Source organism: Ursus arctos, unplaced genomic scaffold (genome assembly GCF_023065955.2).
Source record: "Ursus arctos isolate Adak ecotype North America unplaced genomic scaffold, UrsArc2.0 scaffold_18, whole genome shotgun sequence".
Classification (NCBI taxonomy): Eukaryota; Metazoa; Chordata; class Mammalia; order Carnivora; family Ursidae; genus Ursus; species Ursus arctos.
The window spans coordinates 54,532,584-54,558,992 of NW_026622852.1; the positions used below are offsets into that span (position 1 = coordinate 54,532,584).

The 26,409-nt window shown below is 57.4% G+C and overlaps 3 protein-coding genes across 7 annotated transcripts in view; 1 reads left to right on the forward strand and 2 right to left on the reverse strand.

Moving 5' to 3' along the window:
- The window catches only part of CUNH9orf50 (chromosome unknown C9orf50 homolog), a 28,362-nt gene extending 24,596 nt beyond the window's left edge, over positions 1-3,766 (reverse strand). The window contains exons 1-4 of the mRNA XM_057313378.1: positions 3,283-3,766; positions 2,952-3,174; positions 2,737-2,850; positions 13-176 (exon numbers count right to left, since the gene is read on the reverse strand). Coding sequence (XP_057169361.1) covers positions 13-176; positions 2,737-2,850; positions 2,952-3,174; positions 3,283-3,766 — 985 coding nt within the window. The remainder of the gene's footprint in view (positions 1-12; positions 177-2,736; positions 2,851-2,951; positions 3,175-3,282) is intronic.
- Positions 3,767-6,913: 3,147 nt separating this feature from the next.
- NTMT1 (N-terminal Xaa-Pro-Lys N-methyltransferase 1) lies at positions 6,914-15,887 on the forward strand. 5 transcript variants are annotated; one of them, XM_026514169.4, is made up of 4 exons: positions 6,914-7,084; positions 12,845-13,056; positions 13,868-14,120; positions 14,987-15,887. In XM_026514169.4, exons 2-4 carry the CDS (start codon positions 12,895-12,897, stop codon positions 15,241-15,243), a joined length of 672 nt encoding a protein of 223 aa, XP_026369954.2. In that variant the 5' UTR covers positions 6,914-7,084; positions 12,845-12,894; the 3' UTR covers positions 15,244-15,887. The 5 variants fall into 5 exon arrangements, with proteins under 5 accessions (XP_026369954.2, XP_044245605.2, XP_044245603.2 ...); XM_044389668.3 differs by lacking the exon at positions 6,914-7,084 and adding an exon at positions 7,121-7,401; XM_044389669.3 differs by lacking the exon at positions 6,914-7,084 and adding an exon at positions 11,616-11,682.
- ASB6 (ankyrin repeat and SOCS box containing 6) lies at positions 14,377-21,700 on the reverse strand. The gene is made up of 6 exons (XM_026514166.4): positions 21,437-21,700; positions 19,677-19,858; positions 18,651-18,757; positions 18,435-18,543; positions 17,753-17,839; positions 14,377-17,628 (listed from the first exon to the last, which is right to left on the reverse strand). The coding sequence occupies exons 1-6, from the start codon at positions 21,547-21,549 to the stop codon at positions 16,961-16,963; spliced, it is 1,266 nt and encodes a 421-aa protein (XP_026369951.2). The 5' UTR covers positions 21,550-21,700; the 3' UTR covers positions 14,377-16,960.
- Between the last annotated feature and the right edge of the window lie 4,709 nt (positions 21,701-26,409).

Consider the following 26,409-nt stretch of genomic DNA (forward strand, 5'->3'; position numbering starts at 1 on the left):
CTGGCTGCTTACCCGCACAGCTGCGCTCCCAGTAGCGGAGCGCTGTGTCCCGCAGGGTCTCATCGGCGAATCGCACTCGGAAGGGGCAGCCCCGCCTACGCTGCCCTGAGCTTTCCCCGGAGGAGCTGTGGGTGAGCACAGCCTTGAGCTTGGGGGCCTGTGCACCGTGGGGCCTGCTGAGAGAGACGAGAGGGGCAGGGCAGGGTCAGGGCCTGAGCCCCAGCCGCACATTCTGCCCCGACAGCACACATCCACTCCACCAGGGCTCGCTGTGTATCCTGACACCCGCAGTAGCTGGCCTTCTCTGGGAGGGCTTCAGGCATCAGGCCGTCACACCCACACAACCCGGGAAACGGGATCATGACTCCCATTTTACAGATGAGCAAACTGCGGCACAGAGAGGTTTTGCAACTGGCCGAAGGTCACACAGCTGGTCAAGGGTAGAGCCAAGGTTTTTTTTTGTTTTGTTTTGTTTTGTTTTGTTTTTTTTGAGCTAAGATTTGGATCTTCAACCCTAACTCTTTTAAGCCTCAGTTTCTTTATCTGTAAAATGGGGATCAGCCTTGTGCCCACCACACGGGGTGGCGAGATGAAACGGATGCCAAAGCACTCCCCCCAGGGTGTGGGGTGCCCAGAGCAGACACCTGCAACTTCCAGCTGTTCTTACAATCACCAGTCTCAGCTATGCCTCTTCCCAGGCAGACCACACTCAAGTCCTCCATTTAGCCGTTTTCCCCTTTCAATTATGTATTATACAGCGTAGGCATGAGAATAGCACCCTGAGAAGAGTTTGGTAAGTATCAGATAACGTCTGGGAGGCCTGGCATGGGGCCCGCGCTCAGGAAAGGGCATTCTGTTGTTGTTACATTTATTAATTTCAGCCTCAAGGGCAAGGCTGCGGGAGGGCCTGCTTGATCCATCCATGGCTCTGTTATTCAGAAACGCCCCGTTCAACCTTAAGGACGCACCTATTGATGCATCTGCATCCATTCATCTGACTGCATCTTTATGTCTGTGTGGACACGGAAGGGATGCTTTCAGCAGCCCACTGAAGAGCCAGGCAGCCAGGAGATGCCCAGACGGCTACAGCCATCGGGACCTAGTGATCCTACAGTCCTCAGCTTATCAACGCCTGGTGTGTGCTGGCCTCGGGGTCAGACACAGGTGCACCCAGGCTCTGCCCAGGGGACTGAGATCTCCGCTTCTCCTGTCGGAGGCTGCTGGAGCCTATTCCAATGCAACCTGGTGTTCCCTGCGGGGCCTCCCAGGGACTCTCGCACACCATGAGGCGCTCACATATTAGCTCTTAAATGCGAAACGCCGAGACTGTGGCCACCCTGCTGTTTGTCATATTTGAGATAATGAAATCCATACTTTTCTTTATTATATCTCGTAAGACGTAGTGTGTTTATTTGATTGATTAAAAGTTCCCAGCTTGGCAAATGTGGCTCATTTCTGGCACCTGCTCTGAGCCATTGGTGGTGTCTGCCCGGAGCACTGTGTCAGGAAGGGGTTGAGGCCCCGTGGGGGGAAAATGCCAGGATCAAATAGTACTGTCAGCCGTGGGTCCAGAAGGGGAAGGAATGGTGTGCCTGTCGTGTATTTACTCTCCTTGGTCTTTAAACTCATGGGCAATGCTCTTCGCTTTTCACCTCGGTTTAAGCCTGTTTATGCTGGAGGAGTTTTTTTCTGCATTCTTTTTCCCTTTCACTCTAACGGCATCGAGGTCCAGGTAAGCTCTAATGGCCAGGCTCTTCTCCTACCGCCACCCCTTATCTTATTTCTCCCAATATCTGACATATAGCAAAACCTAATAATCAAAGTTAGAGGAAGAAATGGATGAATGAATGGTGGGATGGGTAAAAGGATGGAAGGTTGGGTGGGTGGATGGATGAATGGATGGATGGATGGACTCATGAACGAGTTAATGAAACGGTCTGAATGGAAGGACTGGATGTTAGGAGGATGGTAGATGTGTGGACGGCGGGTGAATGCCTCTGGCTATGGGTACGTGGACTTGTAGATGGCTTCGTGACAAGATTATAGATGGACGGTAGCCTGGATTTACAAGTGAAAGGATTTGTAGATGACTGATCATTGGTTTCATGGATGGACGGATACCATCGTCAGAGTTTGTGGTTAGAAGGATGACTGGCTGGCTGGCTGGCTGGGTGGAGAGCTTCACGGATGGGTTATAGAAGACCTGGTTCAGAGAGAAGATGTATGCAAGGATGGATAGGTGAATGGGAGCAGGAATATCTGAATGGATTCATGGATGGGTTATGAATATGTTGGTAGAAGACCTGATGAATGGGTGGATGGATTCATAGATGCTGATGGATAATCCTTGGCTAGGTTGGGAGGAGACCTGCTCTGGGATAGATCTATGTATTGACAGATAAGTGGATGGATGGATGGATGGATGGATGGATGGATAGATGGATGGATGGATGGATGGATGGATGGATGGATGGTTGGATGGATGGATGGATGGATGGATAGATGGATGGATGGATGGATGGATGGATGGATGGTTGGATGGATGGATGGATGGATGGATGGATGGATTCATGGATGGACTATGAATGGTTTGTCAGAAGACCTGATTCACAGATAGACACATAGATGAATGTATAGGTGGAGAGATGGATAAATTCATGGGTGAAACACAAGAGGAAAGAAAAGAAGAAACGCCTTTTCTCCCCATCCCCCTACGGCCAACCTCCTGTAACTCACTGGTTGGCCTTCTTGAGGGTGAATTGTGAGTGATCTCTCCTCAGGGTCCCCAGGGTAGGTATCTGATGGAGCAAAATCTTCTTAAGACTATTCTGGAAGTACGATGACTGGCCCCTGAAGACAAACAAGCCACACCTGGCATGAGTGGTCAGGGTCCCCCATCCCCAGAGCACTGTTGGCAACCTTGTCCCCATCAGCGGGTCACTGACACTTACCTCAGGTCTGGAAGGAAGGAACAGTGGGGACACCGGGGAGAATGGTGGCAGTGCTCTGACACACTCCTTTTTGGTCGTGATGCTGAGGGTGCTGGGAGCCAGGAAGAGGTGGAAACAGCTATGAGCCTTCGCTTGGGGACAGTGCGTACTAGGCTCTTCCTAGTTATAGGGCCTTGGGCCTCAGTTTCCTCAACTGAATAATAGGGGCAGTGGTAGACCCGCCCTCAAGGGGTAGTTACCAGGACCCTGCCACTACCAGCAGCTCGGTCCGCCCCGGGAATGACTCCGCCCGCTCTTGCCGCGCCCCCTGGGGTCCCGGGCGGGGCCTCACTCGCCGGCCGCGGCTCTGCGCCCTCTGCCCCCAGCTGGTGCAGGAACTCCCGGCACCTGCTGGGGAGGAGCTCTCCGAGGAGCGCGAGCAGGGAGTCCGGCCCCTCCCTGGCCGCGCCCCTGCAGGAATCCTCGCGCTCTCCAGGCCCCCGGCGCCGGGGCGCGAGCTCGGAGGGCGCACCGGCCAGGAGCAGGGGCGGCAGCAGGAACGACCTCAGCCTTGTCCGGTTCTGCGCCGCCCGCTGGGCCAGGGCGGGCAGGGAGGGCAGACGCGGCGAGGGGCTCCTGACGCCCAGCCCCAGCTCTGGGTACGAGGACCCGTCCGGCCACCACGAACCGCCGGGGGACCTCGCGCCGGGGACTGCGCCGAGCTGGGGCAGGGGCAGCCTGGGCAGCAGCGGGTCCCTTCTTGGGCGAGCGCCGTCGCCGGGAAGCCCCTTGGGCGCCACCTGCTGGGCCCCGGGGTTGGGGGGACGCCGGGGCATGTCTGGCCCTGCGCTCAGCTCAGGGCATCCCCAGGCCAGTGGGGGCGAGGGGTGCCGTGCGACGTGAAGAGGAGGGCATCGGCCAGCCCCCAGGACATAGTGCCCGGAGGGGGGTCCTTGTGGTTTGGGGGTAACACTGCTGCCTCGTCAGGCAGCGAGTGGCTTCAGGCCAGAGCTCGCCCAGCCTCTGTTTCCTCACCTGCCAAATGGTCACGTAAGAGTACACACCTTTCTGAGTTGCTGTGACGTTTAGGTGAGCGAGCACAGGTAAATGGCATAGAACAGTGCCAGGCACGCTGTACGTGCTCAACAAAGGGGAGCTGCTATTACTATTGTTATTATTTTAAAATTATCATTATTATTTAGGATTTAGTCTGAGTCCCACTACGTATTAGCTTTGCAACCTGCGACAAGCCAATTGATGACCTTCTCTCAATGCCCTTATCTGTAGAATGGGGATAACTGAGCACCTGCTCCTTGGTGACTTAGCCCATTGGGGTGTTCAAGTCCTGTTATGCTATTAGCACTCCACTGGGAATTAGGAAGCCAGGAACCAGCTGAAAAGGAGAGACCAGCCCGGCAGTCGCCCAGTCCGACTGGGGCCTCAGGGCCCCTTGGGTGGAGAGCTTGTTGAAAATACAAATGCCCCAGATTCTGACTCAGTAGGTTTGGGGTGGGGCCAAGACACGTATTTTCTTTTTAAGATTTTATTTTTAAGTAATCTCTACACCCAATGTGGGGCTCAAACTCACAACCCCGAGAACAGGAGTGGCAAGCTCTGCCAGAGCTACTCAGCCAGGAGCCCCAGGACACATATTTTTAACAAACTTGCCCTTTGGGAGACAGAGCCCCCACTTGCCCCCAGTTTCTGACACTGGGGGGTCTTGGAGCCTGCTTCCTCCCTATCACACCCCACTCCCAGATTGCTTTCAGCTCTGGGCTGGCTCCTGGTGTCGCACTCACCGGAGTGGGACTTCTGGGTGGGTGAGTTTAGAGCCCCTTAATCGGTGGGCCGGTCGTTGGGAGAGCCCATCTTCCCAGCCTGGTCCCTCTGCTGGACCCTCCCTGCTGCCTCCTGGGCCTCTCCAGGGTCATTGTGATCCGCCCCTCACCCAAGGCCATGTGAGGAACAGTGGGCTCCCAGGCCTGGAGACAGAAGGTGGGGCTTTGTGCTCAGGAGGTCGAGGCTGCACTCACAAGGGGATGGTGGAACTTCTGACGAGGGCAGCCAGGCGCAAGCTAGGAGTGGAGGGCCCAGGGTTCCACTGCCCTCTCTGGATCTGGGAGGCCCAGGTGGGTCAAGTTTGGGCTGGGCAGCTCTGGAAGTATAATTTCCACCAGAAGCCAGGGCAGTAAGAATGCAGTGGGCCTGGAAACTAAGCGAACGGATGTCAAATCTAGGCTCTACTTCTGTTTGCTATGCAATGCTGGACAAGTTTGTCTGTTCTCAGGGCTCCATCTGTGACTCTCAGCTGGGACAAGGCAGGGGAGAAGCTTGTCCCGTGACACTTGAGTGGGGGAGAAGGATTGTTCCGACCAGCAATTTCACTGGCATGGTATCATGTTACAGTTTCATGAGTCTGCCTGGAGGAGGCATCATTGCCGGCGTATATCCGTCCATTCTCTGCAAAATCCCTCCTCAACGAGGGATGGAAGGGCATATACCTCCTTGGGAAGTTTAGAATATTGAGTGGGAAAAGTAAACCTTTTTTAAAATATTTATCCTAAGAGCATATGAGATGTGAGTTTTTAAGAAATGAATGAGGAACACCGGACTAACTAGATGATTTCTAAGGAGGCCTCTAGCTCTTGCATGCTGCAAACATTTCTTGACCAACTACCATGTGCAAGGCTTGGGAATTCAGAGAATTAAGAGGCTTTGATCAAGGTCAGGGCTGTCCAGATCTGGAAAGGCCTCAGAGTCCAGGTGTAGGAAAGGGACTTTCTCTTCTACTGACAGGAAAAAAAAGGTAGGGGTGGATTTTTGGGCACCCCTAAAAGAGCTGGGCTCAGAGCTGTCCCCAAAGGAAGTTTATAGACACACCCAGCAATTAAGATAGTTCAGGATTTCTCCCCTTCCCTTAGAGACATGGACGATGAAGCTTGGGAGGAGGGCCCAGGCCAGGAGAACCAATTCTGACTTGGATACTCTGGAGAGGATGCCACATAATATATACTTAAACAGATCTGGAGGACTCAACAGCACTCAGCAACCCCTCCCCCCGCCACTAGCTTTCACTTTGTTAGAGCAAACACACTTTTTTTTTTAAAGATTTTATTTATTTGTTTACCTGACAGAGAGAGAGTGCACAAGCGGGGGAGCTGCAGGCAGAGGGAGAGGGAGAAGCAGGCTCCCCGCAGAGCAGGGAGCCCAATGCGGGGCTTGATCCCAGGATCCTGGGACCACAACCTGAGCCAAAGGCAGAGGCTTAACTGACTGAGGTACCCATGCACCCCAGTAAACACACTTTTAAGAACCTCCTGTGTGTAAAACCCAGAGGAAGGCACTGTCAATCTAAGACCAGGGCATCGGTTGAGGAAAAATGAACTTATGATAAATATTATTTCCTGAGAGCCCCCTGCAGGCACAGGGCTGAAGGCTCCACCTGCTATACCCTGCACATGTAATACTGGCAGAAGAGCAGACCCAGGCTTGGAGAGGTTCATGAGGCCTACCCACCTGCAAACTCACAGTCCCTCCAGCTTGTTTCAGGGACCCCTCCAAAATTTCTATATATGGAAGGAGCCTATGGGAGGGCAGGCTTTTTGGAATGGAAACCTCAAGGACTTGTTCTGTTTATTTGGGGTAACAACCCCCTGGCACTGTCAAGGGTATTACTTTCTTTCTTTCTTGGATCTGTATATTATTTTAAGATGCGAATTGTTATGGGTACGATTTGAAGCATAAGGCTTCCCCCCACCCCGCCCCTTTTTACCGAGTGGAAAATCCACAGAACGCTCGTTTTTAAAAGCTCAGCCTTCAGCCTCTAACCGAACTGGTGTATGTGCTGGAGGCAGGAGAGGCTCAGTGCTGAAGCTCTTTTAAGTCCGAGAGGGCCTTCCAGGGACCCCAAAGTCAACTGAGGTCAGCCGCCCATGGGCGGGGCGAACCGGTCGCGGGGCGGAGTTAGCCGCGGCCCCGTCCCCGGGCGCCCGGAAGTGACGTGTGCGGACAAAGGCAGCGCGCGCCGCGAGGTTTCGCGTTTGTCTGTGGTCTGACGGAGCTGGCGGTGGGCTTGTGTGTTCTTCGCCGTCGCCGCCGCCTTCCGTTCCTCTTTCCCGTCCTCTTCTCCCGGGTCCCGGGAGCCCCCGCCCGGGGTGAGTAGTGCGAGGCGGAGCGGGGAGCGGTGGCCGCCGGGGGAAGGGAGGCCCCGGCCCCCAACTGCCTCGGAGCCCTGAGGCCCCGGCTCGTCACGTGACGCAGCGCGATCTGCCCGAGCCCCACGTGCGCGCTCCGGGGTGGTCGGACCTGGGCCACCGGTGGCGGCGGGTGGAGGAGGAAGGCCGAGGAGCCCGGACTCCGGACGGGACACTCTACCGCGCCGTCCTGGGGCAGCAGCTAGACCCCTTTGCCTTCTCTGAGCCTCAGTTTCCCCTGTGAGAAACGGGGATTAAGGAGAGCACGCACTCAGAGGGTAGGTGTCAGGATGCAGTACAATGCTCAGGTCAGAGCCGGGCGCAGAATGGTGCCCGTTGCATGGGAGTTGCTATCATATTTCACCTTGGACCCAACCCCAGTTATGGCTCGACACTGGTGCCGCTCAGAAGACAGCTCGCCGCCGAGAGCCCTTGGAGCCAAGGTCAGCCAGTTCGTGGAGGGGCTGCCATATCGAACATAAGGCCCAGGCTCTATTGCCCATCAACGGCGGGATCTTCTCCGGGATAGACACAGCTGGTGTCAGAGGCCCTGACGGTGGGGTGGGGCAGTCTTGCAGGTGGTCTGGATGTATAGAATCATTGCCCAGAGAGAGGGGATGAGCCCCTAAGGGACTAGGGCCTTGACCGTGTTAGGAAGTCTGGATTCCCTCCTTCCGCTGTTCCTGGTTTCCTGTGTGTGTGTTAAGGCACATCACTCCTTTAGTAGAATAGTTTTCTATCCCTCAACTGGGTTCTGGGGGAGGGTTGGAGTTACATGTGGAATGCTTTGGTGGGGACCAGAAGCCATAGAGTCACAAAGATAGCGTCTCCAGAATCACTGCAGTGTTTCTGTGTTTGCACGGACGGGAAGCTCACTCCCCTCTCCTGCACGTTTGCAGCGCTGTTTGTCTCTGCTGGATTGACCCCCAGCATCACAGTAATAATCCCTTAGGTGTGTCCGACCCTCTACAGTTTATAGGGCGTTTCACTGCATTTTTCCCGTTTCACCTCTACAAGTGGCAGAGAACTGATGAACATCTCATCTGGCAGATTTCTAAACGAGATAATATGTGCCTGCCATTGTACAGATCCCTTGGTGCTTTCACGCCCACCGTTGCTCATCACAGCGTTCTTGTAAAGTCAACATTGCTGTTCCCATGTTGTAGATAAAGAAACTTACTTAATTGAGGGTAAGTATCTTATCTGAGCTTACACAGCCGGAGAGAAAGCAAAGCCAGGATTCAGCCGTAGTTCATTGGTTTGTTTTTAAACACTCCATCTCCCCTCCGCCTCCAGCCTTTTTTAGTCTTCTTCACTTCCTCCTTCCCTTCCTTTTTCATAGAGCACCTTGCCATTCCCATATGTCCAGCCGCTGTCACAGATCCAGGGAGAACAGGCCCTGTCCAGCAGGCTGCAAGAGGGAGGAGGTCACTTCAGGCAGGCTCTGGCCTCCTGTTGCTTCCATGCTTTTTCTTAGAGACTGCTAAATGAGGAGGATGTGGTGCCTCCCCAGAGCAGTGACAGTGACAGTTTAAACACCATTCTTTTCCGCGGATCCTGGGAGAAGTAGTAGCTGTGGCGGCTGCCCACCTGTCCCCCCTAAACACCTCGGAGGGGAAGAGGAGGCGGCCAGGTGACCGTGGGTAATACACGACACATTCTGCCTGCTGAAGAGCAGGGTCCGCTGTGAGCAAAGGGCTTCTCCTCCCGGCCAAGCCAGCTGAGAGTGCACCCAAAGCCAGATTGTGCCCAGCCCCCCCCCCCCCCCCCCCGCCCCGCGCCCCGCAGCCATGCAGCTCCTCAGCACAGCCTGGCCGAGTATAGGAGGACTTACTGCCATTTGACTGACAACCCCACTGATCCCTCTGACACCTAGGGACCTCCTGCCCACTCCAATCTGGACACCGGGAAACAAAGTATAGACAGGGCTCCAAAGAGTCACGTTTACTAATGCATCAGCTGTTGGAACAAATGTCAAAATTATATTTGCCATTTCCCGGCCTGGATGTTCTGCCCCTGGCTTGTTCCTAGAATCTGCCTGTAAGTGGAGTTCTTGTAAATTAGATTATTCAGAGGACCTCGACATTTAAAGAAATCACGTCGCACGGCTTTTGGTAAAGCAAAAAAATTACATTGTCGGTAACGGCCTTCAGTGTTACCAGTTTTGAATGGTTGGATTTTTGTTGTATTTTCTCAAAAGTGGAAAATGTAGCCACACAAAGCTCATTTCTTTGGTCCATTCAACAATCAACAGGCAAACCCCCACCCTGTGTCAGGTGCTGGGCGAATCGGGAATGAGGTCATGTCCTGTCCCCAGGAAGTTGACCTCCTGGGGAGGGAAGGCAGACAGGCAGAGAGAGCACAGCCAGGGAGGTGTCCCCACATTTATTCTGTTCATTTCGTGGAGAGTGAACTTTTCGTTGAATGCTACGTGGGATGCAAGTACAATGATACATCTCAGAGCGTTGCCATTGTTCTCCAAGGAGCTCCCAGGTCCGTGGGAAGATAGATAAGAAGACAGAACCAATAGTTTGCCAAGACTGGTGGGCAGTGATGGGGACAGGGTCGGTGTGGCCGAGCTCCCGTCTGAGTGCCGAGTGGAAGAGCCGGCTTCGAGGCCGTTCCTCCAGGGTAATGTGGAGAGGCTGTGACATGGTGGCCGTGGGGCCTGTTGGCGGGGGGCTGGGCAGCCCCCAGACTTAGCTCCGTGGTGACATTCAGGCCGGTGGCCTCTTTCCTGTCAGCTCTCAGGGAGCTACAGTGACGTCCACTCCCCCACAGCTGGCATTCCTGGGTATCGGCAGGTCTCCGAGTTCTTTCGCTTTACCGTGTGACTCGGGGTTGGAGTGAACGTTCATTCTGGTCGAGCAGTGTGCCACTTCTCTGTCTGGGGTCGGGGTGGGGATAGCCTCAGATGCTAGGACACTGGTGTGGGACATGGTGGCGAGCCAGGGTGAGGGCATGCTGTATGTAGAACCAGGCCCCCCCGGCCTGGTTCCCAAAGGGCCCATGGAGTGACATAGCAGTTGGCACTTGGCTTCACTGTGGTCCCAGACCCTTGTACCTGATCAGGGAAGTGGGAGCATCAGCCCGAGAGCCAATTCAAGAATCCGAAGGGGACTGGAGGACTCTCTCCACACAGCAGAAGGGCTCTAGAGGGCGGAAGCAGTGACAGTCACAGATCTAAGAACTGGACCTGCTAGGGCACGTGGATGCTGTCGCTTCTCTTCTGGTTCCTCAGAGGGCCAGTGTGGCCTTGTCGCGAGGAATGTCCGAATCCAGGAAGGAGCCAGGGGTTTGGGGAGGAGGGCCCTCCCCCGGTGCCTCGGCTGGCTAGCTGGGTTCCCTGGAAAGGGCTGACTGTGGCGGAAGCAGGATTGCATCAGTGGGGAGCATTCTGAGTTGGCGGGCTGAGGTGGGTCTGCTGTTTCTGGAAGGTTCCTTGTCTTCTAGCACAAGTTCAGAGTGCAGTTGTGCATTGGGGGCTAGTAACAAACATGGCCAGTGAAAATTCTTCACCTCTTCACGTGTTCTGTTCCCTTTCCTTCTCTCTTTATAGTCAGTCTCTAAATTATGTATCGAGGGCTGTATGCTTCTCCTCAAGGCACTTTTCTCCTTCCCATCCGGTTACTTACCTTGAAGCCCTTAAGGCATTCCTCCATCCTAGGGGTTTTTCACTTGTTTTTAGCGCTATCCCGGGGTCCCAGCTGAAGCGTTCGGTGTCGCCCTGTGTTCCAGGAATCAGTGACTTAACTACCGCCCAGGGGAATGGTGTAAAGGTGGAACGAGTGACACCCCAGGAGCGCAGTCATGCACAGTGTTCCTGGCAGGTTAGGGGGCTTTCACCCCTGCACTGAGGGACTCCTGTGGGCTTGGTGCTGGGGACACAGTGGTGAAAAGGCAAGGTCACGCCTCTGGATTGTCCATCCCAGTGGAGGCTGGACAGTAAGTAAACAGTGTCATTTCAGATAGAAATACACATTCTGAAGGCAGGAAAACGTGGGGATCGGATCGGGGTGTTGGAGGAAGCCACCTTAGCTGGGCCGGTCAGGGAGGGCCTCTGAGGATGTGACCGCTGAGCTGAGAGCTGTCTGCCCACGACACTGCTGCTCCTTGTCCTGACTGCCAGCCTGACTCCTGCCGTTCCCACTCTGTGCCCATCTGCCTGTTGGTCCCACTGCAGCTTCCATCCCGGCACACCTTGGGCCCTTCGGAAACTCTCAGCTGATTGCTTTTTCACTACCAACAGGGTAGACCCATGGCCCGAAGCCTGTTGGGGCGTCCCGTAATCCAGGCCCAGTCTGCCTGTCTAAGCTTGTCTCCTATAACACCCTCTTCCTCTGTCTGCATTCCAGCCAGTCCAGGCCATCACCAGAACAGCCTTCTGGGTGGCGCACATGCCCTACCCCCCCAATCTCTGTTCGTGCCAGCACCCCCCTCCCCCAGCATTCCTTGTCTTTCAGGGGCCTAGCTCAGGTTGCCTTCTCTCGGCTGCCGCCCTGTCTGCCATTCGGAATGGAGTCCGCCATTCTTTGAGTTTCCGCAGTACTTCGGGCTCAGTGAGTGTCCTCACTGTTTCTGCCTTGTGCGTTAGTTGGTTCTGGTTGTTTCTGTCTGCCGCTGGACTGGAAGCTCCCAGAGGGTCAGACGGTATCTCAGCAAGCCTCAGAGCGGCTAGAACAGTACCCGCCCATGGCAAATGTGTTATGGGGGCCAGTGCCTCAGGGTAGAGCTGTGACCCTTCTGTCCCTCTGCGGCATGACTGGCCGGGCCGGCTGGGTGTGCAGCTGCCAAGCCCTCCCCACCCCGGGCCCTGGCTCCTGCTTTGTCATTACCCCTCCACCTGTTCTCGTAACACCCTCTTGTTGTGTCTGCTTTCACTGTCACCCTGGAGCCCACGCAGCTGCCAGCACAGTCTTCCAGAAACACACATCCTTTGTCACTCCCTGCTTACCCTAGAGTAGTTCCAGCTCACTGCTCTTTAGCGAGAAGTCTAATCAACGAATGTGTCCCCTTCCCCCACCCTGTGTTTCTAGTTGCAGGGGCTCTCTGTGTGCCTTTCACGCCTGTCTTCCTGGAGCGGGCTCGCCCCGATGGCTTAGTGAGCTCTTCCTCGTCCTCCGTTTCAGCTGTTGTCGTCCTCCGCAGGGATGGAGACTCCCCAGAGGAGCGCTTCCTCTGGGCTGTGCCGTGTCCGCATCTCGTACTTGTCTGTGGCCCCGCACAGCTGCCGGCGTGTGCATGGAGCTGTCTGCTCGCCTCCCAGCACAGTGCCCGGCACACGGTACAGGCACGATGTTAACCAAGGTCCGGACCCCACAGCGAGCTTCATTCTGGCTCGCGAGTGAGAGGGAGGCTTGCGGACTCCCCAGGCCTCTCCTAGGACAAGCTGGAACATCCCCGGTAGAAGGCTGGGGCTCCTTGCTTCACTTTCCTCCCGTGTAGGTTGGGAGTTTCTATACCCTAGGGTTAGAAGCCCTCGGGTCAGGTGCCATGGCCAATAAGGAGAGGACTAGAAGCCCAGGACTCTGGGTCTCCTCCTCTAGTACAAAGGTCACTTTGCACTTGGATACGAGAGACAGAAGGCATTGTCATCCAAGGGATCGAAGCGGTTTTGGGGACACTGGACATCCTCTGCATCAGGCAGGGTTGCGTGACCTTGTGGAGCGTGGTGAGACCGGGGCCCTTGACCTGCCTGATTGGCCCCTTTCTGTTGTTCAGGAGGCACTGCTGCTGAGTTTGGTGCCTGAGCTGACTCGGTTGGTGACAGCATGACAAGCGAGGTGATAGAAGACGAGAAGCAGTTCTATTCGAAGGCCAAGACGTACTGGAAGGAAGTCCCGCCCACAGTGGACGGCATGCTCGGGGGGTATGGCCACATCTCCAGCATCGACATCAGCAGCTCCCGGAAGTTCCTGCAGAGGTTTTTGAGGGTAGGCAGGTCTGGCGTGCCGTCCAGGAGCAGAGGATGCGGCCCTGGTGGCCCGGCCTGGTCTGCACGGGGCGCCACCTTTTACACGAAGCACCGCGGGGCCTTTGGTTGTCAGTTGGCATCAACCACCCCAGCGTCAAAGGGTGGGGCATGGGTGGCGTGTGGACCGGGGCCTCTGTCTCGAGGTTGCCACGTGGGAGCTGGCCGCTGTACCAGGGCTCCCAGCCACCAGAACGGAGTCTTCCTCTAACTGTTCGGTTTTGTCAGGGGCGAATCCTTCACTCTCGCCATGTTTGCGGGCGGTGGGGCCGTGGGTGCTCGCTGTTCTGCGGAAGGCAGGCTCCTAGTTCCTCACCTGCTCTGCCCTCCTCTGGGTCGGGCTGGCGTGGCCCTGGCTGCGGCCTCCCCGGCCCGCATCCGAGGCTGGTGCTCGCTCCCCACGCTACGTGGCGTCTGCCCGCCCACGTTCCGCCTTCCCCGGTCTGAGAGAGTCACCGCCTGCCTTCCGTTCTTTCACTGCTTGAATTGTTTTCATCCTGTTGTACTGGGGCGTCGGGAGTGAGAGGAGAGAGTGCACCTAGTCTAGGTAATCACCTCTCCGTGGAAGTCTGCTTGCACTCCAGGAACGTGTGGCCCGGGACAAGAATGTGCCGCGGTCCTACCCACTGGCGACCCCACATGCCAGCCCCCGGCCGGGGCCCAGTCCTGATTTGAGTAACTCTGGGAGCTTGGGAGGGACAGCCCCTTCTCGGGGACAGGGTCCCTTGGGCTTTCTGAGCCTTCCGTACTGAGTCTGCTTCCCTGCTTCTCAGGAAGGCCCAAACAAGACGGGGACCTCCTGCGCCCTGGACTGCGGAGCCGGCATAGGCAGAATCACCAAGCGGCTGCTGCTGCCGCTCTTCGGAGTGGTGGACATGGTGGACGTGACCGAAGACTTTCTGATCAAAGCCAGGACGTACCTGGGGGAGGAGGGCAAGAGGGTGAGGAACTACTTCTGCTGCGGCCTCCAGGACTTCAGCCCCGAGCCTAACTCCTACGATGTCATCTGGATCCAGTGGGTGATAGGTGAGCTTTCCGTGGCCCTCTCCACCTTCCACACCCTTTCCACACACCTCCCGCTGCAGAGGCGGGTCCCCCCTGGGGCCTTAGGAGCCACCGCCCCAGTGCTCCTGGCAGCGGGCAGGACCATGGGGGTTTCTCCGGTCCTCCCTGGGCTCGCCTTCCATGCTTTGTCAGTACCTGTTGTGACCCACTTGGGTGCAGTTTTTTGTTGAAAAAATGTAAATGACCAATAACTGCATTCAAATAACTTGGAAATGAGTTGTTGTAAGTAAGTGTTTTTTAATAAGAGGAAAAAGTGAAGCCTTGGCTGCCCCTGCTGTTCACAGCGAGTGAGCCATGCTTTGCCGTCCCATCTTGCACCCACTGAGCTCAGCAGCACGCCCAGGGTGCTCTTCCTGGGCTGCTGACCTGGCAGGCGGGCCACTGTACCTGCAGTTGGCCACCCACTCAACAACAGACACCATAGCCCTGCTGGGGATACACTGGGTCTGGCCCTGTATTTTGTGGTCCCTAAGAGCCTGCCTGGAGTTCTAATTAGGGAAGGAACGGTTTGGTATGCACCCCCTAATCCCGGCATCAGAGAGGGGGATGGCCTGGAGCGTAGGTGTCGAGCAGGGCCCAGAAGTTGCCTGGTCAGAGCGCAATCCCAGCTGCGTACTTTGTGACAGCCCTTGGGTGAGTGGTTTCTGAGCCGGCTTCCTCGTACACGGACTGGGATTTGGTAAGCCTCTCCGGACTGCCGAGCGCGAGGGAGGCCCCGTGTGTTTACAGAGCTCAGCAAGTCTGAGCGGAGGCTGAGACACGGCCAGTGGCACGTACGTGCTTGGCGCCGCTCCCTCCCTCATGACCCCAGTCTCTGCTGTCCCCAGGCCACCTCACTGATCAGCACCTGGCCGGGTTCCTGCGGCGCTGCAAGCAGGGCCTGCGCCCCAATGGCATCATTGTCATCAAAGACAACATGGCCCAGGAGGGCGTGATCCTGGACGACGTGGACAGCAGCGTGTGCCGGGACCTCGACGTGGTCCACAGGATCGTCCGCAGCGCAGGCCTCAACCTCCTAGCCCAGGAGCGCCAGGAGAACCTCCCCGATGAGATCTACCACGTCTATAGCTTAGCCCTGAGATGAGCAGGGGCTGGCAGGAGAAAGGGACCAGTGTGGGGTGGGGGGCTGGCAGCCGGACAACACCCCGAGGCTCCATGATGGCGGTTCGGGAGTGTGGAGCGAGGCTGCTAAATATACTTGTCTGCCGTCCGTCACAAGACTCTTTTTCAAAAGGCATAACGGGACCCAGCGGGGAGGGCGCCACTGAATGGAGCAGTGAGGCTGGAGCCTGGCTCTGCGGCCTGGAGAGGCAGGGACCGGGCGGTGCAGACTGTGGGACTCCAGGGCCCCTGGTGCTCCCCACGTGGGAATACAGTGACCCCATGAGAAGCAGAGATTCTCTGATCTCCCTTCCCACCACCCGGCCTTGCAGCCATTGGCCTGGGTGCCTTAAGAGGAAGAGAACTCTTGGTTGTTGAGGACTTTTTCCCTTGTGGGGAGGAGAGGAGCCGGGCTGTGGGGCCTGCAGCTGCCGAGGATGCTCACGTTCTGAGGCCTATTTGGTGACGGCACCCTGGTGTCCCTAACGGGACCATCACAATGGTCTACGGCAAGGGACCCTGCAGCCTCACTCTCGGCTGTACCTTGCGGCTCCTCCTTGGTGAGCATTTAAGATAAAAGGGAATATCCTATAAAATAAAATAAATAAAAGAAGAGGGAAAATCCTATACTGGGAAGGCCTTAGCTGGTCTGGAGTGGTGCTCTTCTTTACTGGGACAGCAGTACGGTGCTCCTTGGAAACTGTCCCCACTAGATGCTGCCGTCCTCTCGTGCCTCTCACCTCTTAATGGCTGCGCTGGGAGCCTTTGTCCTAGGCTGGGGAAGGGTGCGGGAGGGGGCCAAAATGCCATACGAGGACCTTGAAGCCCAAGAGAAATACTTTACTTTATAATGTATCCTGTAGTTGCCTCAGCTTGCTTTCCCGGCACTCACACAATTCACAAGGACCCACGTGACAGAGCTGGCTTCGTGAGGGCTCCGCGTAGGCAGTACGGTCAGCGTGCAGTATTGGTAGCTTTCGTCATCAGATGAACCCCTCACGAAACAGACATTTTGGAAAGGACTGTCCCTGGTCACGCAGGATTGCTTTTTAGCAGAAGGCACGGTCCCCCAAGATCCCAGGTTTGGCACAGAGCTGCCACCGGAATCCAGTCCCGTGCCTGGGTGGGCTGGGCTCTAGGTGACCTGGCCCGAGAGTGGCCAGAGGCACCAGGGGTCAGCTCAGCTTTCTCCCTAGCCCACCGAGAGCATTTCTGTAAGTGACCTCATCTAGCGTGGAGAGAAGTGGCGTGAAGGGCCTCCGCAGGGTTGTGCCCCCACAGGCCCACCCCACTTCCTCCTGGCTTCAGCTGGGCCCCGTGCCAGACAGACCAGCCTCCTGCAGCTCTCAGAGGACCGAGACTCCGAGCTACCCTGCCCGATGCTCCCCGCAGACAAACAGGGTGCACACCCGTCCCAAATCTAAACCCGGTCCCTTTTCCCAATGTGGCTGAGACTTGGGGGTTCTGCCAAACAGAAGGGGGGCAGTTCCCCTGGAAGACCGAGCCTTTTCCCACTGGAATGACTGCAGCTGCTTGGGCTCCACCTGGTTTTCTTGGGACGCAGTAAGGATCAAGTCTCGTCTCCCAACCTCTGCCTTCTGACCGAAAGCCGGAAGGTTCTCCCCTAAGGCTGCCGCAGGTACCAAAATCCACCAGCAGGCCGGGCTGCCCAGACCCCGCTCCCTTCGGTGCGGGAGCGGTCAGATGTCCTCTTCGACGGTGCCGCTGTGCTCACTAAGGAGGTACCACTTCAGCCTGTCGGGCAGAGGTAGGGCTCTGACCTTCACATCCACAGGCCAGGGCTGAAGATAGAGCCGGATGCGGACGCGACACAGGTGCTTGAGGGACGGAGGGTAGCTCTCCAGCTGCCTCAAGGAGAAATGAAGGGCCTGGATCTTTTCCGCAAGGCTGCCCACAGGATGGATATCGAAGTTTTCCGGCAGCTGAAGTTTCTGGGAATTAGTCACCATGAGATCCAGGACGGTCTCGGCTTTACGCAGGAGGTCCACGTGGCTCTCGTCCTCAGCGCAGCCCGGGTGGGAGCAGAGCCTCTCAAAGATGATGTGGAAGCCAGACCAACAGGCCGCGCCGTGCAGGGAACAGTTGTAGGCCGCGCCGGACTCCAGCAAGAAGCGCAGGAGAGGGAAGTGCAGTCTGAAGCTCTTGAGGCAGATGTGCGTGAGGGACTCGTGCGCCGGGCATTCGCTGGGGTCGGCCCCGTGGGCCAGCAGCAGCTGCGTGACTTGGAAGCAGAAGCGGCTGATCATCCGGGCCTCCTCTTTGTCCCCTCCCACGGTCTCACCAAGCAGGAAGATGATGCAGGTGAACACGGTGTCCCCGTCTTTGGTGGTGGCCTTGACATCTGCCCCTGCGAGAGCCGGTCAGGAAAAGAGAAGACGAGAGGAGGTCTTAAACCCCTGCAAAGTACTGCTCCCTGCGTCCTGGTGGGAGGGCAGGGCAAGGCCTGCGAACAGCCTGGGGATGAGCCTCACCTCCTTCCAGGAGCAGCCGGATGTTCTCCGTGTTATAGATCTGCACCCCGTCGCTGCTGGCCAAGGCGTGGAGCAGGGCCGTCTTTCCTGCAGAAGGAAGAGAATGATGAGGAGGCGTGGGGACCAGGAAGCTGAGGTCGGGGCAACCCCTGAGGTGCAGGGGAAACCGCTCAGGATGAGACAGTGAACTTTATTTTTTTGTTGTTTTCAAGGATTTTATTTTTAAGTAATCTCTACACCCAGCGTGGGGCTTGAACTCGTAACTCTGAGATCAAGAGTCGCTGGCTCTACCAACCAAAGCCAGCCAGGTGCCCCCACAAAGGGAACTTTGCACCCACACAAAACCAGGAGCAGAATGGACAGAAGAGGTGGGGTTTTTCAGGACACTCAGATGCTACCTGAGACTCGGGCTGAGGCTTTGCCAAGAAGTCATGCCCCCCACCTCCCCAAATCTGACTGTACGCAGCCCCTACTTCCTCCTACAGGCAGACCTCCAAGGGCTGGCATGGGGCTGATGGCTGCACCACTTCCCGAAAGCCTCTGCGGGTCAGCAAAATGCACCTGCGAGCCTGGCTGCGCTGTGTCATCAGACAGGCTGCGTCCAGCCGGTACACCTAGCCGCTGTCCTGGGTGCTCTGGTTTCCCTCACACGGCACCCTGCTTTCCCGCGGGAGGCACCCACCGTGCTTGTCAGCCGCGTTAACGTCTGCTCCGAGGTCCAGGAGGCGCTGCAGGCAGGGCAGGCGCTCGGGCTCCTCACTGGCCAGGTCCAGGGGGCTGCTCTCGTGGATCTGAGCCAAGAAGCACAGCCGAGTGGGCCCAGGGGGTCTGGGAGCCTGCTCGTGCCCCCCGCCCCGACTACACCCCTGCTTCCGAGCAGGCTGGACCCGGCTCCTACCCGGTCCCTCCGGTTGATGTCGGCCCCGTGGCGCACCAGCAGCTCCACCATGTCCGGCTGGTTCCGCAGGACGGCGATGTGCAGGGCCGTGTAGTAAGTGACAGGGTCTGAAGGCACAGACACGGCCCGTGTCAGTCCTGCCCGGCCGCACCCGGCCTGCAGCTCAGCCCCGGCCCTCCCACCCGAGGGGACCCAGGCTTCTGGCAGCATGAGGGGTCAGGACAGCCATCCCCATCAGAGGCCAGAGCACAGGCGCTGGAGTGGGGCCTCGGGCAGGTCCAGGGGAGCGGGGGGCAGGCTAGAGGGCAGCGCTTTAGTTTCTCCTGTAAAATGGAGCTGGAAAAACAGGGCGCCTCTTCCCAGGCTGCTGGGAGAGGCGCCTGGAGTGACGGCTCCTGAAGCCTGGCGGTAATGGCCATGTTGTCCAAGTCCCCAGGTGACTGACTTCCTAACAGCCCCGCCGGGAGCTGAGCGCCCTCTGAGCCTGGCCACATCCTGTGTCGGCTCAAAGACCCGCACCGGTCACAAGCCAGCCCTGCCTGTCTCCTGGCTGACCCTGCCGTCCCCGGTGAGAAAGCCAGAGAGGAAAGGAAACTGGGTCCATCTCCGTCCCCGGGCACCTCCAGGCTAGAAGCTAACTGGGCCCTGCCGTGACTTACACCCAGTGTCACTTCTGTGTTTTCCCCCCCTCCCTGTGGCGTGAGCAAAAATGCGAGACGGCTCGGAGTAAGTGGCAGAAGAGTGCCCCCCCTGGGCTCTGGGCACAGCGCCAGCACCCGCATTTTCCCGTTAATGGAAGCGGGGATTTGGCTGGGTAAGTTTGCTGATCAGTCACATGGCAGAAGCAGCAACAGACTCGCTCTTGGACCAGAGGGGCTCAGAGCCACCTGGAAGCCCACGGGGGGTGGGGTTCCTCCAGTCGCCACCCACGGCAGAACTAAGGGAAGTGGCTCCCAAGAGAACAGGAAAGGCAGAGCCACACTTAAGCTGCCCGTCCACCCCCAGCTGCTCTGGGCTCCAGCTGACCTTCGAAGTTGAGGTTGGCCCCGCTGCGCAGGAGAACGTCGGCCGCGCGGGTCAGGCCCAGCTCGGCCATCTTCAGCAGGGCATTGCTCACGCCTTCCTGGTAGAATGGAGAGTGGGCCTTCCTCTCCAGCAGCTCAGTGAGAACAAGGATTCGGCTCTCCTCGCTGGCGACATAACTGGGCCTGGGGCGGGAGAGGGGTGGACCAGTTGAGGTGGGGGGGACAGCTGTGGGACCAGCGAGCTTGGGCACCCTGTGGGTGGGTGGTCTCCTGCTGTCATCACCCCCCTTCCGTCCAAAATAGGGCCCTCGTTCTGTGGGGCTGAGAGTCTCTGGAAAAGGCCTGTGGTACCGAGAGAGCAGGCTGGATCTTTTAGCTCCTGCTGACTCCTCGGGTTTGCTGAGAAAGAACTGGGGCTGTCTCCAGCCTCCTCCCCTGTTGCCCAGACAATCTGGTCCCTGACTCGGGTACAAAGCCTCACACAGCTGGGCTCTGGGCCTGAAGGGAGCCCTTGAAGCCAGGAGCAAGAAGCAGACAGTGACACCCCCTCCCGCGACACTGACCACCCCTGAGCTGCCCAGGAGGCCACACCAGACCAGGCAACCCCCACAGCCGGGGCAGCCCAGGCCCTGCTTCCCCGCTCACACTCAGAGACAGTTAAGCTCCACGTCCGCAGAAGGCTGAGTGCACACATGGCCCTTCACACCCCAGCCCCCACCCTACCTGCCCCCCAGCAGTGACGTCCAAAACCGCTGTGCCTTTCCCCAAAAGGTCAGGCCCACGGACAGCTCCGTGAACCTGTACGCAGCTCCTTCACAGGCCGCCACCCCCCTCGTCTGGGCGAGTCTTCCCTTCCTCACCAGTGCTCCCCACGCCCCTTAGCCTCGTCCGTCTGCAACCCTTCCATTATCGGGATCCAGGTGCCATCCTTACTGCTGGGGCAGGGCTCTCTTTCCCAGCCCGGGAGGGTGCCCACTGCACCACGGATACAAAGCAAAAATTCTGGGACTACCAGATGCCATGCGGCACCCCCTCTGCTGTCCCGCCCTCACCCCCAGAACAGCCTCAGCGTTAAGGAAACGCCTTACACTGTGTTTTCAGAACAAGCCTCAAAGTGGACAGAGCAGAGATGAAGCAAGCCTGTTGCCACCGAAGTCCCTAGAAAGACGCATATACCCGCTGTGTTTTGAAATTCCAACACACACCTGCTTCCTTCTGCTTTCCTCTGCTCTTGTCTCCATTACACCGAAAGTCCATGCACCTGACTCATGCTCGTGCCTCTCTGCTCTGAAGCATAAGCATCACCGACGCTGGGGGTTTGTTTAGCTCACCGCGGTATCCCTGAACACCTTTCCCGCAGGCTCGCGGGCACACCTGCTCTTGCCTACGTAAAATGCAAACTCAGCTACAGAGTTCGTCTTCGCCCTGCTCTGGGGTAAAAACTGAGGCCCTTACAGACTCCACCCTGCTCCCTTGCAACTGGCACCAGGCAGGCTGGGCACTGGGTGGGGCACCGAGGCGGAGGCCCTGTCAGCACTCCACCCCCCCGGGCCTCCCTGCGCGGGCCTGGAGCGCCCCCCGCCCTGCAAAGGGCAAGATTTGGGCCGGGTGCAGGGGCTCACGCTCGAAGCAACCCAGCTCGGGCCTCCGCCGGCCACTTCATCTGTACAGTGGGGACACAGCCACCCCCACCGCGCTGGTGGTGACAATTAAAGGGAAGCAGCGCCGGGTCGGCCCACCGGCGCCAAGGAAGCTAGTTACCCGTCCAGGGGCTCCTGCCGCTCGGGGTCCTGGATCCCCAGGGAGCCCAGAATCGCATCCACCAGCGGCTGGTACTCGAAGATGATCCTCCGGAAGCCGTGCAGGAACGGCATCGCGGCGGCCTGGGGCGCGGCAGGACAGCCGCACCTTCGGGCGAGGCCGAGAAGCCGACAGAGCGCGACCGTGCGGCCGCGGGCTTGACCTGGCTTCTGCTGGTCCAGCCCCCGCGCCCCACCGCCCACCCCGCTCTCCGCGCCGGAAGTGACCCTCACACTTCCGGCCCGCGCCGGCCAGGAAAGGAACCTCTGGCGACAGCGCCCCCTGTGGGCTGGGAGGACCGCAGCGCGACCCGGAATGTGAGCCGGGGGTTATCCTCCCGGCCGGCCATGGGGGAGTGGAGGGTGTGGACCCCGGGGGTAAACCTGATCTCGGCTCAAGTCAGGCCCGCCTCTGCCAGCCCTGGCCCTGCTCGGCCCTGCTCCGCCCTGCGATCCCGCCCGCGGCCGCTGGGCGCCGTCCGAGCTCCGCCCTTTGCGCGCCCCGACGGGCCGCTGCGCAAGTTCCCTGGGCGGTGGAGGTGACTCGAATCCCGGGGACCTCCGAGCCGCCCCGGACTCGGATCGGACCGGGGCTCCTTCCGGCGTGGCCTGGCTCTCGCCTCCCCGCACGCTGAGTGGACGCCCACCCACCCCGCTGGGCGGCGGGGACAATTCCCTACTCTCTTTCCCCCGGAGCTCCTGGCCCTGCAGGCTGCCAGCTCCTTCCACTTCTCTGCCTTGATGGACTCATGAACTTTAATATACTCATCCGTAAAACGGAGTAATCGCACCCACCCAAGATCTTGGATCAAGAGCTCTGTTGAGTGTCAGGGACGTGGAGTCTAGCCGGAAGGAACCCAAGGCCTGGGCCACTTTCTGGGGTTTAGGCATCTATCTTCCCTTAGGCCACCCACTTCGAACCTCGACCACCTCGAGTCCCACATGGGAGCCCTGATGTCCTCATGATTCTGAGAAGTCCTTTCTGAACAGGCGTGCAGATCCCAACGTTCACCTCGCTCCTTGGCCCACCCCGCCAATGCGCCCTTTGGAAGTCTCTCCCGTCTGACACCTGCCAGAGGTGAGAGTTGTTGAGTAAGGAGAAAAGGTCTAGAAAGGCATTTGAAGACAATCCGATGTGTCCCTTCTGCCCCCCCCCCCCCCCCCCCCCCCCCCCCCCCCCGCCAAGAGCAGACCAGATTTACCAAGGAAACCCAAGCCAAAGCACTTCCCTCAGGTCTGGCTATGGGGACCCAGCAGGGGCCAGTATGCAGCAGGGACTGCATAATTAAGCTGGCTATTATTGTTGTTACCTTTACAAGGTTGTTGTGCAGATCAAATGACGAACTATCAAAGTCCCCACTGGGCACTCAAAACACCTTGTTGCCTCTGCTTCTATTGCGTAGAAGGGCCAGAAGGAGGGGTGGGGGTGGGCAGCTTGGGCTTGGCACAAGGGGCCTGCAGACCACCCGGTCCATGGCTCCCGGTAGTGCCTGCCCTGGGTTCTCCCTCCAGGAAATAAGTATTTTCTTCCTCCTCCTCTCCCTCCCTCCCCCCCTCCTTTTTGAAAATATTTTATTATTTATTTGAGAGAGAGAGCATGAGCCAGGGGAGCAGCAGAGGGAGAGGGAGAAGCGACTCCCCACTGAGTGGAGAGCCGGATGCGGGGCTTGATCCCAGGACCCTGAGATCGTGACCTGAGCCGAAGGCAGACGCTTAACTGGCTGACCCACCCAGACACCCCAAGAAGTGTCTTCTTGAGTGACATTGGGAAATTCTGCTCCCGCTGATAATGGACCTTTCCATCTTATCTTGTATTACAATCAGATGATTGCGAACCTGGACCCAAACTCCCATCTGGCAACAATGAGCATCTAAATGGGGCAATTGTTCCGGTGTGCCTCAGTCTCCCCAGGTGTTACCCTGGGTGGGGGGGGTTGGGAAATGTCTACCCCTATTTTAAGGGTCCACACCCTGCTTCTCGATCCCAAGGTCCTGAGTGGTGTAGCAGCCGACAGGCCACCCAGAGGCTTCTCAGCCCTTCCCACTTGTTTCATGGTCACTTGCTCCGTGGCACAGGTCAGGGGGCTGGGGCGCCCCTAGGTATGTGGTGAGGAGGCCTGTTTAGAGTGGGTCCAGGACAGACCTGAGGGGATCGCCTGGGCTGAGGCCTGCTTCTGCCTGGCTCCACTCATTTCCTAAGGCTGTCAAAACAAAGCATCACAGACTGGGTGGCTGGAAACAGCAGAAACATATTCTCTCCCAGTTCTGGGAGCCGGAAGCCTGAAATCAGCGTCAGCAGGCAGGGACGGCGCTCGGATCCAAAGACTCTAGGGAAAGTTCCTTTCTTGCCTCTGCCAGCTTCCGGTGGCCCCGGGCTTTCCTTGGCTTGTGGAGGCTCCACTCCCATTTCTTTCTTTTTTTTTTTTTTTTTAGATTATTTATTTATTTATTTGACAGAGAGAGACAGCCAGCGAGAGAGGGAACACAAGCAGGGGGAGTGGGAGAGGAAGAAGCAGGCTCCCAGCAGAGGAGCCCGATGTGGGGCTCGATCCCGGAACGCTGGGATCTCGCCCTGAGCCGAAGGCAGACGCCCAGCGACTGCGCCCCCCAGGCGCCCCTGCACTCCCATTTCTGCACACTCCTGTGTTCACGTGGCCTTCCTCCCTGTGTCTGTGCTCTGTCCAAATCTCCTTGTCCTTTCTAACTGACACCAGTCGTTGGATTTAGGACCCACCCTAATCTGGTAGGAATTCATTTTAACTTGATTATATTTGCAAAAAATCCCAAACCAACCAACCAACCAACCAAAAAGCCCCTATTTCCAAATAAGATCACAGTCAGAAGTACCAGAGGCTGGGACTTGAACATGTCTCTTTGGAGGACACAGTTAAGACCGCTCTGATGGATGACCCTAGGCGTGGCCCTTCTGGTCTCTGGGTCTCAGTTTCCTCACCTGTAACCCAAAGGCCCTTCAGCTCCGACAGTCTTAGAGCCAGTGAAGAGGTCCTTGATGTTGCTGGTGGGCTCTGCCCACAAGAAAACTCTAATAGTCTTGTGACCAATAAAGGAACAGTAATGAGTTAACATTTATATACTGAACCTTTCTGATGTGTCAAGCACTGTGCTAATCTCAATCCATCCCATTAAGTAAATGATGGTATTATACTATTTTTCAAACAAGGAAACAGGCTCAGAGAGGTTGGGAGGCTTGCCTAATGTGGCACAGCTAGGTTGAGACTCCAACCCAGGTCTGGAGTGGGGGTGCTCTTCCTTACATCTGGCCAGGGGTGGCGTGTCCTGCAGCTCCTCCGGGTGTGGGCCGGAGAGGGTCTGCACAAGCAGCAGTGAGGACTTGACCCCTGCTCTGTCACAGCCCCTGGGCACCACACTGTGGAGCCAGGCCCTGCCGCCTGCCTGTCGCCCAGGCTCCTGTCTTTAGAAAACTCCTTGACCCCTGACCTCCCTCCTGGCAGCAAGGGCAACCTTGTTTCCTCCATCTGTCTCCCATTAAGGCTCTGTCACTCAGAGCCTCTGATTTAAGTTCTGAACCTTCTCTCTCTTTCCTTGCCACTGCTTCTCACTGCCCTACCGGCCTAGCCACTTCCTGCCGCCGAATTCCAGGATCCTAGACGGGCTGGGGGTCCTGGAGCCAAGCACCCAGTGCTCAGACTCTGGCTGGGTCTGCCCCTGCCCCAGGGAGTTTTGGGAGTCCCTCTGATTGTCCGCCGTACAGAGAGGGATAACCTTAATATATAAAGAACTGTTAAAAATCAACAAGAAGAAGGCAAAAACATTAATCGAAACATGGGTGAAGGACATGCACAGGTGAGTCCCAAAGGATGAAAACCTGTTCACAAGCACGGGGAGAGAAGTTCGGATTCTCTAGCTGTCCACACCGACAGTGGTAATGGCATACCACTGACTCACGTGAGACTCTGCTCGGTAGCAGTTCAAGAAAGCGAGTCGGAGAATAGTATGTACCGAATGGTTCCCACGTAGGAAGAAAAGTGGTGTGTGGGTGTGTACCCATGTGTGCACGGGTCCTGAGCAGGGCTCACCGTTGATGGCCCCATACTAACGTAGTAGTGGCGGCTGTTTTCTGGGTGCTGGGATCCGGGCCACTTTGATCTTTGTGTTTCTATGTATTTTCTACCTTTTTACCGGTGAGGGTCTTTCCTGAGACTGAAGACACTAAATCAGCCACAGGCGGGGAATCAGGCCCTGCACACGCCTCCTGTACCTAGGGTTGGAGGGAAGGCTGTGAGCACTGGGGCCAGGCCCCTCTCTGTCCACAGAATCTTTCTCCTCCCATCGCCGTCAGGTGACGTCCTTCCCAGCACACAGGTCATCTGCCCTGGAGGGCCCCTCCATCCCCTTCTTCTGGGCCCTCCCAGCCTGGATTAGCACTTCATTCATTTTCTTCCCCGGTCCTCTGGGGCACCGCAGGGCCCAGCCTGATGGGGAGTGATACACTGAGAACAATGGCGGCCTTTGGTTGAGGGCGTCCTGTATCCCAGGAATTAGATTAGAAGCTCAACGGGCGTGATCTCATTGACTCGTCATAACACCCAGGAAGGAAGCAGTTGCAGGATTACGTCACAGTCTGAGGCTCCAAGAGACAACTGGCCAACGGGCGGCCAGTGCGCTCCCAAGGGGCCCAGTCGGGATTCACACCCAGAGCCTGGCTCTTAACCTCTCCTCAGAGCCCCTGCTCAGGACGCCTGCCACCGGCCCAGCCCCGGCCCTCGCACACGCACACACTCTTGCTCACACACTCACACATGCTCACACATGTACTTTGGTCACACTCACAAGACATTCTCACACCCTGTCACACTCTCGCCAACAGAGTCTCACACACACACCTTCTCTCACACGAACACATACTTTCTCAGACACACCATCGTACACACTCACACCCTCTCTGTCTCTCTC

Coding starts and splice junctions, on each gene's coding strand:
- NTMT1 (XM_026514169.4), top strand. CDS start 12,895: ATGACAAGCGAGGTGATAGAAGACGAGAAGCAGTTCTATTCGAAGGCC. Junction 13,057..13,867: donor TCCTGCAGAGGTTTTTGAGG/GTAGGCAGGTCT, acceptor CCTGCTTCTCAG/GAAGGCCCAAACAAGACGGG. Junction 14,121..14,986: donor CTGGATCCAGTGGGTGATAG/GTGAGCTTTCCG, acceptor TGCTGTCCCCAG/GCCACCTCACTGATCAGCAC.
- ASB6 (XM_026514166.4), bottom strand. CDS start 21,549: ATGCCGTTCCTGCACGGCTTCCGGAGGATCATCTTCGAGTACCAGCCG. Junction 19,859..21,436: donor CGGCAGGAGCCCCTGGACGG/GTAACTAGCTTC, acceptor CTCCCGCCCCAG/GCCCAGTTATGTCGCCAGCG. Junction 18,544..18,650: donor ACATCAACCGGAGGGACCGG/GTAGGAGCCGGG, acceptor TTCTTGGCTCAG/ATCCACGAGAGCAGCCCCCT.